This window comes from Rhinoraja longicauda, chromosome 17, assembly GCF_053455715.1.
Source record: "Rhinoraja longicauda isolate Sanriku21f chromosome 17, sRhiLon1.1, whole genome shotgun sequence".
In the NCBI taxonomy this organism is placed as follows: domain Eukaryota; kingdom Metazoa; phylum Chordata; class Chondrichthyes; order Rajiformes; family Arhynchobatidae; genus Rhinoraja; species Rhinoraja longicauda.
In genome coordinates, this window is record NC_135969.1 from 43212471 (window position 1) to 43234449 (window position 21979).

General features: G+C 46.3%; 1 protein-coding gene across 1 annotated transcript in view; it reads left to right on the forward strand.

Annotated features, from left to right (window-relative positions):
- cfap20dc (CFAP20 domain containing) overlaps positions 1-21979 on the forward strand; it is a 184807-nt gene that overhangs the window by 128597 nt on the left and 34231 nt on the right. Inside the window, exon 15 of the mRNA XM_078413761.1 lies at positions 9911-9999. Coding sequence (XP_078269887.1) covers positions 9911-9999 — 89 coding nt within the window. The remainder of the gene's footprint in view (positions 1-9910; positions 10000-21979) is intronic.

Sequence of the window (21979 nt, forward strand, 5' to 3'; positions counted from 1 at the left end):
GCAAGCATACCAAACGCCTTCTTCACCACCCTATCCACATGAGATTCCACCTTCAGGGAACAATGCACAGTTATTCCCAGATCCCTCTGTTCCACTGCATTCCTCAATTCCCTACCATTTACCCTGTACGTCCTATTTTGATTTGTCCTACCAAAATGCAGCACCTCACACTTATCAGCATTAAACTCCATCTGCCATCTTTCAGCCCACCCTTCCAAAAGGCCCAAGTCTCTCTGTAGACTTTGAAAATCTACCTCACTATCAACTACTCCACCTATCTTAGTATCATCTGCATATTTACTAATCCAATTTGCCACACCATCATCCAGATCATTAATGTAAATGACAAACAACAGTGGACCCAACACAGATCCTTGGGGCACTCCACTAGACACTGGCCTCCAACCTGACATACAATTGTCAACCGTTACCCTCTGGTATCTCCCATTCAGCCATTGTTGAATCCATCTTGCAACCTCACTATTAATACCCAACGATTTAACCTTCTTAATCAACCTTCCATGTGGAACCTTGTCAAATGCCTTACTGAAGTCCATATAGACAACATCCACAGCCTTGCCCTTATCAATTTCCCTGGTAACCTCTTCAAAAAATTCAAGAAGATTAGTCAAACATGACCTTCCAGGCACAAATCCATGTTGACTGTTTCTAATCAGGCCTTGATTATCCAAATAATTATATATATTGTCCCTAAGTATCTTTTCCATTAATTTTCCCACCACAGACGTCAAACTAATAGGTCTATAATTGCTAGGTTTACTTTTAGAACCTTTTTTAAACAAAGGCACAACATGCGCAATGCGCCAATCTTCCGGCACCATCCCTGTTTCTAATGACGTTTGAAATATTTCCGTCATAGCCCCTGCTATTTCTGCACTAACTTCCCTCAATGTCCTAGGGAATATCCTATCAGGACCTGGAGACTTATCCACTTTTATATTCTTCAAAAGTGTCCGTACCTCCTCTTCTTTAATCCTCCTAATTTCCATCACTACTCTACTTGTTTCGCTTACCTCACATAATTCAATATCCTTCTCCTCGGTAAATACCGAAGAAAAGAAATTGTTTAATATCTCCCCCATTTCTTCCGGCTCAGCACATAGCTGTCCACTCTGACTCTCTAATGGACCAATTTTATCCCTCACTATCCTTTTGCTATTGACATATCTGTAGACCCCCTTGGGGTTTACTTTTACATTACTTGCCAAAGCAGCCTCATATCTTTTTTTCGCTTTTCTAATTTCCTTTTTAAGATTCCTTTTACATTCTTTATATTCCTCAAGAACCTCATTTACTCCCTGCCGCTTATATTTATTGTATATCTCCCTCTTTTTCCGAACCAAGTGTCCAATTTCCCTGGAAAACCATGGCTCTTTCAAATTATTATTCTTTCCTTTCCACCGAACAGGGACATAAAGACTCTGTACTCTCAAAATTTCACCTTTAAATATCCTCCATTTCTCTATTATATCCTTTTCATAAAACAACAATTTCCATTTCACTCCTTTTAAATCCTTTCTCATCTCCTCAAAATTAGCCTTTCTCCAATCCAAAATCTCAACCCTTGGTCCAGATTTGACCTTCTCCATAATGATATTGAAACTAATGGCATTATGATCACTAGACCCAAAGTGCTCCTCAACACATACCTCCGTCTATCTTCAGTGTTGCAGTTCCTTCCTACACATTTCGTCTGCAGTCCCTCATTTCCACAGCCTAGTATGTGATGTTATTTCCCAAAGAAATGAACAAATTAGACGGACTCATCTTTGAATGACAACTATTCACAAAATGCTGGAGTAACTCAGCAGGTCAGGCAGCATCTCAGAAGAGAAGGAATGGGTGACGTTTCGGGTTGAGACCCTTCTTCAGACTGATGGGTCTTCAGATCTTCAATAGACAATAGACAATAGGTGCAGGAGGAGGCCATTCGGCCCTTCGAGCCAGCACCACCATTCAATGTGATCATGGCTGATCATTCTCAATCAATACCCCGTTCCTGCCTTCTCCCCATACCCCCTGACTCCGCTATCCTTAAGAGCTCTATCTAGCTCTCTCTTGAATGCATTCAGAGAATTGGCCTCCACTGCCTTCTGAGGCAGAGAATTCCACAGATTCACAACTCTCTGACTGAAAAAGTTTTTCCTCATCTCAGTTCTAAATGGCCTACCCCTTATTCTTAAACTGTGGCCCCTTGTTCTGGACTCCCCCAACATTGGGAACTTGTTTCCTGCCTCTAACGTGTCCAACCCCTTAATAATCTTATACGTTTTGATAAGATCTCCTCTCATCCTTCTAAATTCCAGTGTATACAAGCCTAGTCGCTCCGGTCTTTCAACATATGACAGTCCCGCCATTCCGGGAATTAACCTAGTAAACCTACGCTGCACGCCCTCAAAAGCAAGAATATCCTTCCTCAAATTTGGAGACCAAAACTGCACACAGTACTCCAGGTGCGGTCTCACTAGGGCCCTGTACGACTTCAGATTTGAATGAGAACTATATCAGTATTTCTGGAGATATCCTGAGGCTGAAAAACCTCCTGTGGAGAAGAGGAAGGCAGGCTAACCTGAAACGAAAAGACGATGTTAAAGCTTGTCGGGACCGGCTAGTAATATTTGCCACACTTTCCCTTCTTGACACCTGGTCAACCTGCTGTAACCGCTGAAGGCTTTTTATTTTATTTCCCCGTTTTGTGCTGGCCTTGAGCTCGGATGAAAGATCGGTTTACTTTGTGAAAATGAAATAATCTTGGGAGGTATTTGGAAAGTTGGTGCCCATTGTCACGGTTGTGATGTGGCAGCTGGGTTGTTCCTGGGACATCTCCCCTCGAAGCTTGTGTTCCCCACACTGCAGGTCTCGGACTTGTGAAGTGGTAACTCAGGAAGTGTGGCTTGGTTAGAGCGCCATCATCCAAAACAGGGTGGCACAGTGTGTCTACCTGATCTATTCCTCTCAAAAGGGCTGGACAAGCTCGATGCAGGAAAAATGGGCCCAATGTTGGGGGAGTCCAGAACCAGGGGCCACAGTCTCAGGGGCCATAGAAGGAACTTTTTCACCCAGAGTTGTGAATTTGTGGAATTCTCTGCCACAGGGGGCAGTGGAGGCCAATTCGCTGGATAAATTTAAAAGAGAGGTAGATAGAGCTTTTAAGGATAGCGGAGTCAGGGGGTATGGGGAGAAGGCAGGAATGGGTTACTGATTGTGGATGATCAGCCATGATCACAATGAATGGCAGTGCTGGCTCAAAGGGCCAAATGGCCTCTTCCTGCACCTATTTTCTATGATTTTATACACCTTTATAAGATCATCCCTCATTCTCCTGTGCTCCAAGGAATAGAGTCCTAGTCTACCCACCCTCTCCCTATAGCGAAGATAGACACAAAATGCTGGAGTAACTCAGTGGGACAGGCGGCATCTCTGGAGAGAAGGAATGGGTGATGTTTTGGGTCGAGACCCTCTCTCCGATGCGAGTTCAGCTCTTCGCTCTCCCTGTAGCTCCTGGCAACACCCTCATAAATCCTTTCTGCACCCTTTGCAGCTTGATTTGATTTCAGAGACACAGCTTGGAAGGAGCTCGGCCCAGGGAGTCCACGCCGACCATCAATCTCCCATTCACTAGTTCTACATTATCCCACTTTTACGCCCACTCCCTGCACACTGGAGGGCAATTTACAGAGATCCAGTTAACCTACAAACCCACACGTCTTTGAGACGTGAGAGGAAACCGGAGCACCCGGAGGAAACCCACGCGGTTACCGGGAGAAGGTGCAAACTCCACACAGACAGCACCTGAGGTCAGGAAATAACCCGGGCCTCTAACGTTGTGAGGCAGCAGCTCTACCTGCTGCATGCACCACTGTGCCGCAGGTATGATTGAAACGAAGGTTTAGTTTAGTTTCATTTAGAGGTACAGCGCGGAAACAGGCCCTGCGGCCCAGCGAGCCTGCACCGACCAGCGATCCCCGCACACTAACACAAGCCTACACACACTAGGGACAATTCATACTTATACCAAGTATACTAACCCAAGCCAATTAACCTACAAACCTGCACGTCTTTGGAGGGCGGGAGGAAATCGAAGATCTCGGAGAAAACCCACGCAGGTCACGGGGAGAACGTACAAACTCCGTACAGACGGCGCCCGTAGTCGGGATGGAACCCGGGTCTCCGGCGCTGCATTCGCTGTAAGGCAGCAACTCTACCGCCGCGCCACCGTGCCGCTCCGAGTTCTGTTTTCTCCATCATAATGGCATTACCTGGCATAGGGGAACAAAGCAACAATAATTAGTTTAAATGCAGGCATTTGATTCTATTTTGAAATACCCGGCTGTTAATGACAAAGCAAATATTTTAAAATTATTCAGCAAGGTGACTTTGTGTACTGTTCTTTGAGCTATTTGTGTAACGGTGAATTACAGAATAAATGTCACTCACTGGGACTTGTAAAGCACAACAGGGCTTTAGTAATGGCCACTCATGTAATTTGTGGTATATCTGACCACAGTCATTTCATGCATGATCAGAAATGTAAGATTTCAGACTGTAACCACAAACGGAGCAAGGTCTAAAAAATGAGCTTGCAGCTCCACCTAGAGGTGCCAGATGTTTAGTGTAGAGATACAGCGCGGAAACAGGCCCTTCGGCCCACCGGGTCCGCGCCGCCCAACGATCCCCGCACATTAACTCTACCCTACACCCACTAGGGACAATTATACATTTGCCAAGATAATTAACCTACAAACCTGCACGTTATTGGAGCGTGGGAGGAAACCAAAGATCTCGGAGAAAAACCCACGCAGGTCACGGGGAGAACGTACAAACTCCGTACAGACAGCGCCCGTAGTCGGGGTGGAACCCGGGCCTCCGGCGCTGCATTCGCTGTAAGGCAGCAACTCTACCGATGCGCCACCGTGCCATCCGTGCAAGTGAACCACATTGGTTTGACACAAAAAAGCTGGAGTAACTCAGCGGGTCAGGCAGCAATCTCTGGAGTAAAGGAATAGGTGACATTTCGGGTCGAGACCCTTCTTCAGACTGAGAGTCGGGGGAAAGGGAGACGAGAGGTATAGAAGGTAAATAGAACAAATGAATGAAAGATATGGAAAAGAGCAAAGATGATCAAGGATGGGCAGAGCCCACAATGGTCCATTGTTGGCTGTCGGGTAGGTGAAAATGAGTTCTACCGAGGAGAGTCTAAGACCGGAGGGTGCAGCCTCAGAATAAAAGGACGGACCTTTAGAATGGAGATGAGGAGGAATTTCTTCAGGCAGAGGGAGGTGAATCTGTGGAATTCATTGCCATGGACGGCAGTGAAAGCCAAGTCATTGGGTATTTTTAAAGTAGAGATTATCAATCTTGATTAGCAGACTCGATGGGCCGAATGACCTCTTTCTGGTTCTAGGTAGTCACAAAATGCTGGAGTAACTCAGCGGGTAAGGCAGCATCTCAGGCGAGAAGGAATGGGTGACGTTTCGGGTGACGTTTCCGACTCCATCCTATCCCCCCCCGGTCAAATCCCTCCCCACCTACGTCCAAGACACCTCACATGCTCTCCGTCTCCTGAATAACTTCTGGTTTCCAGGCCCCCACTCCCTCATCTTTACCATGGATGTCCAGTCACTCTACACTTCCATCCCCCTCAAGGATGGTCTTGAAGCCCTCCGTTTCTTCCTCGACCGCAGAACCAGCCAATCCCCATCTAACAATACTCTCCTCCGCCTAGCAGAGCTGGTTCTTACCCTCAACAACTTCTCCTTTAACTCCTCCAAACTCCTGAGATGCTGCTTGACCCGCTGAGTTACTCCAGCATTTTGCGTCTACCTTTAATTTAAACCAGCATCTGCAGTTATTTTCCTACTCATTCTGCTCCTGCTTCTTGTGGTCTTTTTTTTACAATACAATACAATACAATATATCATTATTGTCATTGTACAGGGGAATGCGCCTCCGATACGATGCAATAAATTAATTAACTAGTCAGTATTAATTTATACAACCCAATGAAACAAATTAGAACAGTTTTAAACGGTATAAAGTGCAAGTAGATCTGTGCTGGTTCACTGTGCGATGTGACCATCCGGCTCAGCAGGACCGGTTCATAGCAGCTATGGCCCTGGGGATGAAGCTGTTCCTGAGTCTGGAGGTGCGGGCGTAGAAGGCCTTGTATCGTCTGCCCGATGGTAGAAGTTCGAACAGACTGTTGCAGGGGTGTGAAGAGTCTTTGTGGATGCTGGTGGCTTTTCTGAGGCATCGTGTGTTGTAGATGCCCTCCAAGGCTTATTTATCTGAATGTGTACTGGGATACGGTGAAAAACTTGTTTTGCATGCTATCTGTGTAAATCATTACCACAGTTAAGTACATCAAAAGCCAAAAGGCTTAGTTACTGCCTTACAGCGCTTGCAGCGCCAGAGACCCGGGTTCCATCCCGACTACGGGTGCTGTCTGTACGGAGTTTGTATGTTCTCCCCTGGGGGTTTTCTCCAAGATCTCTGGTTTCCTCCCACACTCCAAAGATGTGCAGGTTTGTAGGTTAATTGGCTTGGTGTAAGTGTAAATTGTCCCTAGTGCGTTAGTGTGCAGGGATCGCTGGTCGGCGCGGACTGTTTCCACGCTGTATCTCTAAACTAATCTAAGCTAAACTAAAATATATATACATAGTGGAGAACATAGTGCTACAACTCTAGAGAAACTGCAGATGGAATATAATTCTGACAGTGGGTAGGTGATGTTTTGGCTTGGGATCCAGCCGGAAACATCACCTATCCATGTTCTCCACAGATGCTGCCTGACCCGCTGAGTTACTCCAGCACTCTGTGAAACGTCACCTATCCATGTTCTCCACAGATGCTGCCTGACCCGCTGAGTTACTCCAGCACTCTGTGAAACGTCACCTATCCATGTTCTCCACAGATGCTGCCTGACCCGCTGAGTTGCTCCAGCACTCTGTGAAACGTCACCTATCCATGTTCTCCACAGATGCTGCCTGACCCGCTGAGTTACTCCAGCACTCTGTGAAACGTCACCTATCCATGTTCTCCACAGATGCTGCCTGACCCGCTGAGTTACTCCAGCACTCTGTGAAACGTCACCTATCCATGTTCTCCACAGATGCTGCCTGACCCGCTGAGTTACTCCAGCACTTTGTGTCCTTTTTTAAACCTGCTTATACAGGTCCTTGTTTCGACTGCTATAATTCTGACAGAATTAGAATTGAGATTTAAAAGAGTAGAATAATTATAAAGAGTAGAAACAACTATTAGAAACTGCAGCATTTCTTAATGAAATATTAATTTAACCATGCAATAATGAACTGCCCATAAAAATACTATTGTAATAAATCGTAGTGATGAATTAAACATTTCTGGCTGTCACCCAAAAATAATTAATTAAAAATATGTATTAAAGCAATAATTGGCTTGAAATATTAAACATTAATACTGATTAGATCAAGGATATAATGGAACAACTAACAATGTTATATTATGTTTCATGTAACATAGTTATTGAAGGGTTTAGGAAGGAACTGCAGATGCTGGCTTACACAAAGATAGACACAACATGCTGGAGTAACGCAGCGGGACAGGCAGCATCTCTGGAGAGAAGGAATGGGTGACGTTTCGGGTCGAGACCCTTCTCAGTCTTCAGACTAAACATTGAAGCTTTTAGAAAACGATCTTCCTGAATTCCTCCATTTGTATGAAGAAATGGTCACGTCCGCCTTGTGCTTGTTAAATACAATTGAGTTTAGTCAATTGTCACGTGTACCGAGGTACAGTGAAAAGCTTTTGTTGCGTGCTCTCCAGTCAGCAGAAAGACTATATACGTGATTACAGTCGAGGCGACCACAGTGTACAGATACAGGATGAAGAACAGTCAGGGCGGCACGGTGGCGCAGCGGTAGAGTTGCTGCCTTACAGCGCTTGCAGCGCCAGAGACCCGGGTTCCATCCCGACTACGGGTGCCGTCTGTACGGAGTTTGTACGTTCTCCCCATGACCCGCATGGGTTTTCCCTGAGATCTTCAGTTTCCTCCCACACTGCAAAGACGTACAGGTATGTAGGTTAATTGGCTTGGTGTATATGTAAAATTGTCCCTAGTGTGCGTAGGGTAGTGTTAACGTGCGGGGATCGCTAGTCGGTGTGGACCCGGTGGGCCGAAGGGCCTGTTTCCGTGCTGTATCTCGGAACTAAACTAAACTAAAGTAAGAAAGAATTTAATTGTTCAGTTTCGGGACTTTTGACAATAAAACACTCTTGACTTGACTCTTGATCGAAGCTGGCGTATTCAGAGAGTGCAGCAACTTACAGACGAGCTTTCTTTAATTCTCTTTTGCACAGTGGGTTTCATTGGCACTGCAATAATTTACCTTGCACTCACATTTACTTTCTTGCTACATCACCACTGTCCGTGTGAAGAAGACTCTCTCACCATTGTCTCGGCCAGGTAATTCCAGTATCCTCACCCATTCACTTTGAGGACACGGTGGAGGAATGTTTAGTTTAGTTTTAGAGATACAGTGCAGAAACAGTGCCTAACAGCACTTGCAGCGCCAGAGACCCGGGTTCCATCCTGACTACGGGCGCTGTCTGTACGGAGTTTGTACGTTCTCCCCGAGACCTGCGTGGGTTTTCTCCGAGATCTTCCGTTTTCTCCCACACTCCAAGGACGTGCAGGTTTGTAGGTTAATTGGCTTGGTTAAAGTGTAAAACTGTCCCTGGTGTGTGTGGGATAGTGTTAATGTGCGGCGATCGCTGGCTGGTGCGGACTCGGTGGGCCGAAGGGCCTGTTTCCGCGCTGTATCTCTAAACTAAACAGAGGGGAAGAAGTTGTTCCTGAGTCTGGTAATGTGCCCTCTTACCCGACGGAAGCAGGGATGGTGGCACCAGGCTTTAATTGTGTTGGCTGTTTACCAAGGCAGCGTGAAGTGTAGATGCAGTCGGTGGTGAAGGAGCCCAATCATCTGGCTTGTATGATCGTATTTGTTTAAACTGCAGCAAATTGAGCTTTGAGCCGGGTCATTGTGATAGGGTTGCACCTTCCTATTTGCTTATTTTTCTATTCTAATTGCTAAATGTGCTTTTCCTCCCCTTTTTAACAACCTAGGATGTAGTTGATCAAAATACTTTTGAAGTTACTCCCAGTAACTAATTCCATTTGAAAGATAATGAGTTTCCCACTTCCAGTCACCAGAGAGACTGTGCAATTAGAAATTAAATTCTCATCTCGCCATAACTCAGCCCAGGACAAAGGCTAGAATTTTATATTCATCTTTTTACATTTCTTCATAAGTCCTGTAGGAAGACCGGTCTCCAGACTTAACTTGCTTGATTAAAATACAGTATCAATTTATAAGGAGCTGGACCAAGTGGACCCGTTGGGCCCAAACCTCTCCTGCACTGGTACAGCAACATCTTACCCACCCTCCCCCCTCCCTCCCTCCCCACCCCCCCCTCCCCCAACTCCCCCTCCCCCAACTCCCCCTCCCCCTCTCCCCACCCCCCTCTCCCCCTCTCTCCATCCCCATCTCCCCCTCCCCCCACTTCATCCTCCTCAACCCCCCTTATCCTCCTCCCTCCCTCTCCCTTCCCCTCCCCCCTTCCCCTCCCCACCACTCCATCCTCCTCAACCCCCCTTATACCCCCCCCTCCCTCCACCCCCCTCCCTCCCTCCCTAGTAGATAGATTAAAACGTGAATAACTTTAAAAATCTAACAGCGATTTCAATGAAACTTCATTAGCACCAAAGGGACGACGTTGAGACAGGTGGGCCTATAATTATCGCGCTATCGTGTCCCGTTTTGGCTGTGGTTCAGGAACAAACAAACAAACAAACTATAGTTTCAGTATATAGATGTCATTACCTTACAAATGTCCCTGTCTCCCACAGCCCGCCAATCAAGGCCATCACTACCAGAATGAGATGCTTTTGACCCTGTCTCAGAAGAAAATGAACCCGCTCTTTCTTTCAAACCCACGGTAAGACCAGATGTCACCATCTGTTTCAGCTTTTCAATCGTATGATCAAAGCTTCATCTTTAATGTGTTGCTATGTTCTTGCTGACGTGACAATTGTCCCTGCATTACCACCGAAATGCACAGCTGCGTTCTTCTATTGGTTTTCCCCATGCACAGGAGCAGCGCATGCACAGTGGCGCAGCGGGTAGAGCCACTGCCTCACGGCGCCAGAGACCCGGGTTCGATCCTGACCTCGCTCGGCTGCTGGTCCGTGTGGAGTTTGCCCCGTTCTCCCCGTGACCGCGTGGGTTTCCCCCGGGCGCTCCGGTTTCCTCCCACGTCTCAAAGACGCGCGGGTTTGCAGGTTAATCGGCCCCTCTGTAAATTGTCCCCTAGTGCGCAGGGAGCGGATGGGAAAGTGGGATAACGTGGAGCTAGTGTGAACGGGTGACAGACGGTCGGCGTGGACTCGGTGGGCCGCAGGGCCTGTTTCCCTGCTGCAGTAATGCTAAAACTAGAACACGACACTATCGGGCAGTTTGTCCCTGAGAAAACTCCAAACATCAGGTTTGTTACAGAACAAGCATCAGCAGGTGATTGGTTGGTGGTCAGTGGGGAATTTTAGATGGATGAGAGGGGATCTTATCGAAACGTATAAGATTATTAAGGGGTTGGACACGTTAGAGGCAGGAAACATGTTCCCAATGTTGGGGGAGTCCAGAACAAGGGGCCACAGTTTAAGAATAAGGGGTAGGCCATTTAGAACTGAGATGAGGAAAAACATTTTCAGTCAGAGAGTTGTGAATCTGTGGAATTCTCTGCCTCAGAAGGCAGTGGTGGCCAATTCTCTGAATGCATTCAAGGGAGAGCTAGATAGAGCTCTTAAGGATAGCGGAGTCAGGGGGTATGGGGAGAAGGCAGGAACTGGGTACTGATTGAGAATGATCAGCCATGATCACATTGAATGGCGGTGCTGGCTCGAAGGGCCGAATGGCCTCCTGCAACTATTGTTTATTGTCTATAATTGGGGGTGGGCCGAAGGGCCTGTTTCCATATCTGTATCATTTCAATTCAAATCAATGTCTTGATGTTGCAATTTCAACTTATTTCTATTTCAGCTTTGCTCCCATGAAATTCCTCATCCCTTCTCAACGTACTACGGAGGAATGCAGAATGTTTAAATACTTGGCATGCGTTGAAGAGTTGGTCTTTATTAGGGTTGCCAACTTCCTCACTCCCAAATACAGGACAAAGGGTGACGTCACCGCCCCGCGCCCCACGTGACCTCACCCAGCCAGCAGCCACGTGCTCCCGCTCCACCAATGGCGGCCAATTGGTGGAGCGGGAGCACGTGGCCGCTGGCTGGGTGAGTGAGGTCACGTGGGGCGGTGACATCACCCTTTGTCCTGTATTTGGGAGTGAGGAAGTTGGCAACCCTACTGACACGGGACAAAGGCGGTCCCGTACGGGACAAACCAATCTAGCCCAAAATACGGGATGTCCCGGCTAATACGGGACAGTTGGCAACCCTAGTCTTCATAGACCATGGTGGTTGGCGATCATAATATTGGTATGCCTGGGGAAAACAGAGCTTTCTCTCTGCAAATGTTTGTTTAATATTTAATACGACATTTTCTTCCCTGCATTACTGTGAGAAATCTCTGTAACAGTAAAAACGGCACATTCAGCGCACATTATAGAAAGCGTTCAGTGCAGAATATAGTTGGCAAGGTATAATGTGCCTGGAACTCTGATCCCTGTTGCTGGAGTAGCCCTCGTTCACTAACCTCATTACATGCTTGCAGTGATGCTTATGTAAAGTTTATGGTAATTACTGCAGGTCCAAGGTTTCCAGCTGCTTTTAGATGCAGTTGCAGTGAATTAGCCACTCTGGCTAAAACATCAGCTAAGCTCAATATTACAGCCGACTCCGATAGAAAATAACTGCAGGTTTCGGATTTTGGGGTTATCTAATAAGCATAACATCAAACAGGAAGTGTACTACCTTTAAGCTCATACCATGGATTATATAATTGCATTTATTTATTTATATATATATATATATATATGTGTGTGTGTGTGTGTGTATATATATATATATATATATATAAGAAAATAACTGCAGATGCTGGTACAAATCGATTTATTCACAAAATGCTGGAGTAACTCAGCAGGTCAGGCAGCATCTCGGGAGAGAAGGAATGGGTGACGTTTCGGGTCGAGACCCTTCTTCAGACTGATGTCGGGGGTGGGACAAAGGAAGGATATAGGTGGAGACAGGAAGATAGAGGGAGATCTGGGAAGGAGGAGGGGAAGGGAGGGACAGAGGAGCTATCTGAAGTTGGAGATATATATATATATGTGTGTGTGTGTGTGTGTGTATGTATATATACACTTGGTCTAATATATATATATATATATATATATATATATATTAGACCAAGTGGACCTCTAGTTGGGCCCAAACCTCTCCTGCATTGGAGCACCCTCCCTTTCCCCCTCCCCCTCCCTCTCCCTCCTCCCCTCCCCCTTCCTCCCCTCCCTCCTCCTCCCCTCCCCCCTCCTCCCCCTCCCCTCCCCCTCTCCCCCCCACTCCCTCCCCTCTTCCCCCTTCTCCCCCACTCCATCCCCCTCAACCTCCCTTATCCTCCCTCCACCCCCTTCCCTCCCACCCCCCTCCCTCCCTCCCTTGGAGATAGGTTTACACTTTAAAATGTGAATAACTTAAAAAATATAACACCGATTTCAATTAAACTTCTTCCATTAGCACCAAAGGGACGACGGTGAGTAAGTTGGGCCTAAATTTGTCGCGCTATCGTGTACCGTTTTGGCTGTAGTACAGGAACAAATAAACGAACAAGTTTCAGTATATAGATATATATATATATATATATGGGTGTGTAAATACATATGTGTGTGTGCGCATTTACATGTGTATTTATATATATTGCGTGTGTGTGTACTGATATTTACATGTATGAGTATACGTACATGTTTATGTATTTTTATAAAATACTACACGGGCGTGGACCCATTGGGCCCAAACCCATCCTGCGGGCCCGGCAACCTTCCCCCAACTGACAACGCTCACCCACTCCATCCTCCCTCATTGGCCACCACTGCCTTCACTCGGGCAGGTCCCGCCCGCCTCGGAATGGCAACCCTCCCCCTACTGCGCACGCGCAGATCCGGTGGCCATCTTGCGTAAGTATTAGATCAACGGGCCCCAACTGCGCATGCACGGACACGTTAGGTTCCCATTGTGACGTCGTACCTGGAGGTATTACTGCTCAGGTGCGGCTGACGGGCAGGGAAAGTGGGAAAGGGATTTAGTAGAGTTTAAAAAGTGATTTTTAAAGTTTAAAAAGTGAATAACTTTTAAATTATAACAACCATTTGAACCGGTTGCCATTGGTGAGTAACTTGGGCCTAAAATTGTTGCGTTATAGTGTACCGTTTTGGCTGTATTTTGGGAACAAATCTATCCACCAACCCACAAATATACAAGATGAGAGTTTTGGTAATATAAGAAAATAACTGCAGATGCTGGTACAAATCGAAGGTATTTATTCACAGAGTGCTGGAGTAACTCAGCAGGTCAGGCAGCATCTCGGGAGAGAAGGAATGGGTGACGTTTCGGGTCGAGACCCTTAGAGGGGTCCAAGGGTCTAAAGAAGGGAATTTTGTGAATAAATACCTTCGTTTTGGTAATATATATAGATATGTGTGTATATTTTTATGTATGTAGTTATATATTTATATATATAGATATAACTACATATTTACATAAAAATACTCTCACACACACAGACGGACACACACACACACACACACACACACACACACACACACACGCAATACAATATATCTTTATTGTCATTGTACAGGGGTATAACGAGATTGGGAATGCGCCTCCCATATGATGCAATAAATTAATTAGCTAGTCAGTATAAATTTAGACAACCCAGTAAAACCAAATTAGAAACAGTTTTAAAACAGAATAAAGTGCAAGTAGGTCTGTGCCGGTTCACTGTGCGATGTGACCATCCGGCTCAGCAGGACCGGTTCATAGCAGCTATGGCCCTGGGGATGAAGCTGTTCCTGAGTCTGGAGGTGCGGGCGTAGAAGTCCTTGTATCGTCTGGCCGATGGTAGAAGTCCGAACAGACTGTTGCAGGGGTGTTAACGTCTTTGTGGATGCTGGTGGACACACACACACACACACACACACACACACACACACACACACACACACACACACACACACACACACACACACACACACACACACACACACACACACACACACACACACACACACACACACACACACACACACACACACTTTAAGAGGCTTTCAGGTAGACGCATGGATATGCAGGGAATGGAGGGATATGGATCACATGGAGGCACATGAGATGAATTTCACTTGGCATTATGTTCGGCACAGACATTGTAGGGCCGAAGGGCCCGTTCCTGTGCTGTGCTATTCTGTGTTCCATGCAAGCAACTTTCATGCATTAAGCCACACGGTGAATCAACAATGTTATATCATGTATAGCAAATTTTTATAAAATGCCAAGAATTCCAGGCTGAAGTGACAACATTTCTCTGCAGGGGAGAAGGCAGGAGAATGGGGTTAAGAGGGAGAGATAGATCAGCCATGATCGAATGGCGGAGTAGACTTGACGGGCCGAATGGCCTAATTCTGCTCCTATCACTTCTGATCTAATGCATAAGTGGCACCGATTTCAGAAGCTGGCTGTAGTTGCTTCTGTTGCAAGAACAGTAAGAGCATTCAATTCACTGGAGGTTAATTTGCAATTATTTAAATTAATTAATGAGGTGAGAGGAAATTATCATGAAATGAAACAATTACAGGGGGAAACTATAGCATCTGAAAGTGGATAAATCGCTGGGGTCTGGCGAGCATGTCCCCTTCCATTCAGAGAGGTTTAAAAGAAAACATCTCCATTTGAGAATCCTCTGTGAATAAAACATATTTTTTAAAGAAAAGCTTAACACGACTAGGGTGGTGCAGTGGTAGACTTTAGTTTAGTTTAGAGATACGTGGGTTTTCTCCGAGATCTTCGGTTTCCTCCCACACTCCAAAGACGTACAGGTTTGTAGGTTAATTGGCTTGGTGTATGTGTAAATTGGCCCTAGTGTGTGTAGGATAGTGTTAACATGCGGGGATCGCTGGTCGGCGCGGACTCGGTGGGCCGAATGGGTCTGTTTCCGCGCTGTATCTCGAAACTAAACTAAACTGAACTAAATCTTCAGCCACACATACTAACTTTTATCTAATGCTTTCGTTCAGACCATTTAGTTTGTCCAACTTGGTTTGGCTTCCGTTCACCCAGCGACACTTTCTAAGTCGCCATGTATTAGTGTATGATTTACCCGCATGTAGCACCACTGTGCAGCAAGTCACACTCATTAACAACGATCGAGTGAGGCTTTTCAAGTTGTCGAGCTGTTTCATTAAGAAGATTTGATTGAATTTTGGCTGGAGGGATTTATCTACCGATGCTTTGAGATCATGCCAGCATAACTTGTATTTTACAGCAGTGCGCAGCGCCACAGAATGCTGTCTCCATAAGACTCGGGCTTTGATGAACAAAGGACTCTAATGGGTCAAGGGCCACACTGCGGCTGGCTTAGTTTAGTTTCGTTTATTGTCACGTGTGCCGAGCTACAGTGAAAAGCTTTCTTGTTGCGGCCTATCCAGTCAGCGGAAACATGATTGCAATCAAGCCGTCCACAGTATCCAGATACAGGATAAAGGGTTTAATACTTAAATTCCAGGAAAGTCCGATTAAAGATAGTCTCCAATGAGGTAGATGGTTTGGCAGGACTCCTCTCTAGGTTAATTCCCGGAATGGAGGGACTGTCATATGTTGAAAGACTGGAGCGACTAGGCTTGTATACACTGGAATTTAGAAGGATGAGAGGAGATCTTATCGAAACGAATAAGATTATTAAGGGGTTGGGCACGTTAGAGGCAGGAAACATGTTCCCAATGTTTGGGGAGTCCAGAACAGGGGGGCACAGTTTAAGAATAAGGGGTAGGCCATTTAGAACTGAGATGAGGAAAAACCTTTTCAGTCAGAGAGTTGTGAATCTGTGGAATTCTCTGCCTCAGAAGGCAGTGGAGGCCAATTCTCTGAATGCATTCAAGAGAGAACTAGATAAAGCTCTTAAGGATAGCGGAGTCAGGGGGTATGGGGAGAAGGCTGGAACGGGGTACTGATTGAGAATGATCAGCCATGATCACATTGAATGGCTGGCTCGAAGGGCCGAATAGCCTCCTCGTGCACCTATTGTCTATTGTTGGTAGGATGGTTCAGTTTCCTGATAACAGCTGAGGTGAAACTGTCCCTGAATCTGGAGGCAGTGTTTTCAAACTTCTGTACCTTTTGCCAGAAGGGAGAGGGGAGGAGAGGGAGTGGCCGGAGTGAGACCGGTCCTTGATGATGCTGCTGGCCTTGCCGAGGCAGCGTGAGGTGTAGATGGAGTCGTTGGAAGGGAGGTTGGTTTGTGTGACGGTCTGGGTTGCTGGCCTTGCCGAGGCAGCGCGAGGTGTAGATGGAGTCGGTGGAAGGGAGGTTGGTTTGTGTGACGGTCTGGGTTGCTGGCCTTGCCGAGGCAGCGCGAGGTGTAGATGGAGTCGGTGGAAGGGAGGTTGGTTTGTGTGACGGTCTCGGCTGCGTCCACAACTCTCTGCAGTTTCATGCAGAATTCTCTGCAATTTCATGCGGCATAAACTCATAGAGTTATGCATCACATCAACCGCAACTCAGGTTCATGATTACTGAGGGGCAATAGACTCTGTTTCAGTTCCAGTTTAGTTTATTGTCATGTGTACCGAGGTACAGTGAAAAGCTTTTGTTGCGTGCTAACCGGTCAGTGGTAAGACAATGCATTATTACAATCGAGCCATTCACAGTATGTAGATGGATACATGATAAGGGAATAACATTTATTAAAAGCTAAAGCCAGCAAAGTCCAATCAAGTGTTGGAAAAAAATACTAGATGCTGGTTTAAATCGAAGGTGGACACAAAATGCTGGAGTAACTCAGCGGGTCAGGCAGCATCTCGGGAGAGAAGGAATGGGTGACGTTTTGGGTCGAGACCCATCTTCAGACTGATGTCAGGGGAGGGAGCGGGACCCCTCCCCCCCCCCCAACCCACCCTGGTGTGGCTGCAGAGAGTGGAAACCAGTTTTACATATACACCGATCAGCCAAAACATTATGACCTGATGAGCCAAAACATTGTGACCACCTGCCTAATATGCTGTTGGTCCTCCGTGTGCAGCCCCATACGCAGCAGGGTGCGATGCACTGTGTATTGTGACACATTCCTCCCGTGACCACCATTAACATTTTCTGTAACTTGTGCCACAGTCGACCTTGTGTCGGTTCGGACCAGACGGGATAGCCTTCGTTGCCCTCGCGCATCGATGAGCCTTGGGCGCCCAACACCCTGTCTGTTGCCGGTTTGTGGTTTGTCCCTCCTCGGACCACTGTCGGTAGCTACTCACCACTGCTGACCGGGAGCACCCCACAAGCCTTGCCGTTTCACAGATGCTCTGACCCAGTCGTCTGGCCATAACAATTTGGCCCTTGTCAAAGTCGCTGAGGTCTTTACTCCTGCCCATTTCTCCTGCATCCAACACATCAACTTCAAGAACTGACTGTTCACTTGCTGCCTAATATATCCCACCCCTTGGCAGGTGCCATTGTAACAAGATAATCAATGTTGTTCACTTCGCCTGTCAGTGGTCATAATGTTTTGGCTCATCGGTGTAGGTTTATTACTCGGATTCATTGCGCTGGATAGATTCTCGCACTCTTAATTTCTCTCGTCCCTTCGCATAAACAATTGTCTTTCGTTTCACGCGAAGGTTATTTTAGTTGGAGACCTTTTTAATTATATCAAGTCTTGATTTAACAGCTGCTAAAGATGGAAATCACTGCATTGCTTTGATAGTGCCAGAATATTCAAAGCGAAAGTGTGTCCTGTGGTTTCTACATCAAAATATTAATGCTGCAGACGAAAAATAAAATTAATGAAATGCATTACTTGACACTAAAAAGCCTTTGAGGAATACAGCAACTCCACATTAAAAAAAATGACTTTCAAATAATGTTTTATAAGAAATAGGGAGAGAAAATTGTCACTTACCATATCAGCTATGAAATATGTGAAGTCATGCACGCCCCTCAAGTGTTTAGACTTCATCTTATCCACATTAAAGAATTTAATCTACGATTGAAAGAGGTGAAATTGCGGGAGGCCAGCATGTTTATGGATAATTTTCTGGATTATACTGCATTTAAAAGCAAATATCTCCACTTGAGAATCTTCTGTGAGTTAAACATATATTTTTTAATGAAAAGCTGTTTATTCACAAAATGCTGGAGAAACTCAGCAGGTCAGGCAGCATCTCAGGAGAGAAGGAATGGGTGACGTTTTGGTTCGAGACCCTTCTTCAGACTGATGTCAGGGGGGCGGGACAAAGGAAGGATATAGGTGGAGACAGGAAGATAGAGGGAGAACTGGGAAGGGGGAGGGGAAGAGAGGGACAGAGGAACTATCTAAAGTTGGAGAAGTCTATGTTCATACCACTGGGCTGCAAGCTGCCCAGGCGAAATATGAGGTGCTGTTCCCCCAATTTCCGGTGGGCCTCGCTATGGCACTGGAGGAGGCCCATGACAGAAAGGTCAGACTGGGAATGGGAGGGGGAGTTGAAGTGCTCGGCCACCGGGAGATCAGTTTGGTTAATGCGGACCGAGCGCAGGTGTTGAGCGAAGCGATCGCCGAGCCTGCGTTTGGTTTCGCCGATGTAAATAAGTCGACATCTGGAGCAGCGGATGCAATAGATGAGGTTGGAGGAGGTGCAGGTGAACCTCTGTCTCATCTGGAAAGACTTTGGGTCCTTGAATGGAGTTGAGGGGGGAGGTAACACACAAATATAAGGTGGTTGGAGTCGTTGCTCCAGAGACCCGAGTTCCATCCTGACCTCAGGAGCTGTCCGTGCAGAGTTGGCACGTTCTCCCTGTGACTGAGTGGGTTTCCTCTGGGTGCTTAGGTTTCATCCCACGTCACAAAAGACGGGTGGGTTTGCAGGTTAATTGGCCCACGGTAAAAATTGCACCGATAAGTGTGCCAGGAGTGGATGCAAAAACCGGGATAACGCGCAGGCAGAAGAGATTGGTTTACCTCGGCATTGTGTTCAGCACGGACATTGTGGGCCGAAGGGCCTGTGCTGCTGTTCCTGTGCTGTACTGTTCCATGTTCGAAGTTAGTCGGTGGGCGGGAGGAGGGGAGGGGAGGGGGGGGGGGGGGGATGAATTAAAAAAAGAGAAAGGAAGAATGCTGGAAAAGCAAATTACCCGAATTTATTCAACGCAATATTAAATCTGGAAAGCGGCAGCACAGTGCTGAGATTAGTGCGACAAAATTAAAAGGTTGCAGATGTCCCGCACGGGCAAAAAAAACAGGGAAATGCGAGCAGCACAGATGGCGAGAGGGAGGATCAGCGCCAGGTTCAGTTTAACACTCTGGCTGGTCCTCTCAAGAGCCAAGAAGACCATCCACGAGCCAGCCAGCTGCCCGTCCTGTCCAGCCTGGGACTTAAGCTTTGTCTTAGATTATGCTTTCACTCCACAGTTAATGCATTCTAATTGGTTGATCGCTAAATTATTCCATCCATCACATCTTCACACTGAATCTTTGGCAAGTCCCAGTTAGAAGAAAAAGGAAATAACTGGGCGGAATCTTTCTTTTCCTGCTTAATAATCATCTCCTTGACAGAATCTCAACCCCCTAAAATAGATGATTAATTGTAGATGAAAACGTGAAGGGAAAACTTGATCAGTTCAATTTGGCTCAGTTTCAGTTGAGTTTATTGTCACGTGTACCGAGGTACAGTGAAAAGCTTTTGTTGCGTGCTAACCAGTCAGCAGAAAGACAATACATGATTACAATCGAGCCGTTCACAGTGTACAGGTAAATGATAAGGAAATAACATTTAGTGCAAGGTAAAGCCAGCAAAGTCCGATCAAGGATACAACACAATACAATACAATACATCTTTATTGTCATTGTACAGGGGTACAACGAGATTGGGAATGTGCCTCCCATACGATGCAATAAATTAATTAGCTAGTCAGTATTAATTTAAACAACCCAATGAAACAAATTAGAACAGTTTTAAAACAGAATAAAGTGCAAGTAGATCTGTGCCGGATCACTGTGCGATGTGACCATCCGGCTCAGCAGGACCGGTTCATGGCAGCTGTGGCCCTGGGGATGAAGCTGTTCCTGAGTCTGGAGGTGCGGGCGTAGAAGGCCTTGTATCGTCTGCCCGATGGTAGAAGTTCGAACAGACTGTTGCAGGGGTGTGAAGAGTCTTTGTGGATGCTGGTGGCTTTTCTGAGGCATCGTGTGTTGTAGATGCCCTCCAAGGCTGGTAGCTGTGTTCTGATGGTCCTCTGAGCTCTATGGACTACCTGCTGAAGAGCTCTCCTCTCTGCCTCTGTGCAGCTGAGGCACCACATAGGGATGCCATGTGTTAGGATGCTCTCTCTGGTGTCACCAGTGGTCACCAGTGGTCACCAGTGAGGTAGATAGCAGTTCAGCCCTGCTCTCTAGTTGTGGTGGGATGGTGCTGTTGCCTGATAACAGCTGGGCACCACATGCCACAACAGTTGCCATGAGCTGAGAATGGACATAGGGTCCACTGAGAAACATGTGGCCCTTTAAAGCTCAAAGGTTGACCACTTGTTTTATCAGCTTCCAATTTATAATAATGATGAAGAAAGCTAGCATTACTGAAATCTAAGATATTAGCTTCAAAATTGTATTGACATCTTTATTCCTGAACTCTGCCATTCGATATATCTGCAGATGCTGGTTTACAAAGAAAAACACAAAGTACTGGAGTAACTCAACGGGTCGGGCAGCATCTCAGGATTTACAGATTCAGTTACTCCAGCACTTTGTGTCATTTTGTGCATCTGCAGTTCCTTGTGTCTCCTCTTTACTGCTCCCCTGTAAAGTATACTCAAGGTATGCCTACTTTGAAGAGGTTCTCCCCCTCTCTCCAATCAAGTCTGACCCGAAGCATCAGCTATCCATGTTCTCCAGAGATGTTGCCTGATCCACTGAGTTACTCCAACACTTTGTGTCTTCTTTTGATATATCTCATTGTTTCTGTAATGTCTGCATATGTACAAATAATTGAAGGGATGTGAATTCGTATTTTTTTTTAAATAATAATTTTAGACCAAATTCTCACTTGCCTGCTGTAGGATTCGACAAGTGATGTGAGATTTCTGCTTACACATGGTGGTCTGGTATCGTACCACATACCATCGGCACCGTATGTGTATCCGTGGGAAGGCATTGAAGCTCTACGGCAAAAGAACCAGTGATCAATACTTGGAAACATATCGGCATGTAAACTTACCAAATTCTTAAGGGGTTGGACAGGCTAGATGCAGGAAGATTGTTCCCGATGTTGGGGAAGTCCAGAACAAGGGGTCACAGTTTAAGGATAAGGGGGAAGTCTTTTAGGACCGAGATGAGAATTTTTTTTTTCACACAGAGAGTGGTGAATCTGTGGAATTCTCTGCCACAGAATGTAGTTGAGGCCAGTTGGCTATATTTAAGAGGGAGTTAGATGTGGTCCTTGTGGCTAAAGGGATCAGGGGGCATGGAGAGAAGGCAGGTACGGGATACTGAGTTGGATGATCAGCCATGATCATATTGAATGGCGGTGCAGGCTCGAAGGGCCGAATGGCCTACTCCTGCACCTATTTTCTATGTTTCTATGTTTCTAAAGTGGCATAGATAGGGTAGACAGTCAGAACCTCGTCCCAGGATGGAGATGTCAAAGACTAGAGGGGCAAGTTATAAGGAGAGATGGGCAAATTGTAAAGGAGATGTGGGCGGCAGGTTTTTTCCTACACAGAGGGTGGTGGGTGCCTGGA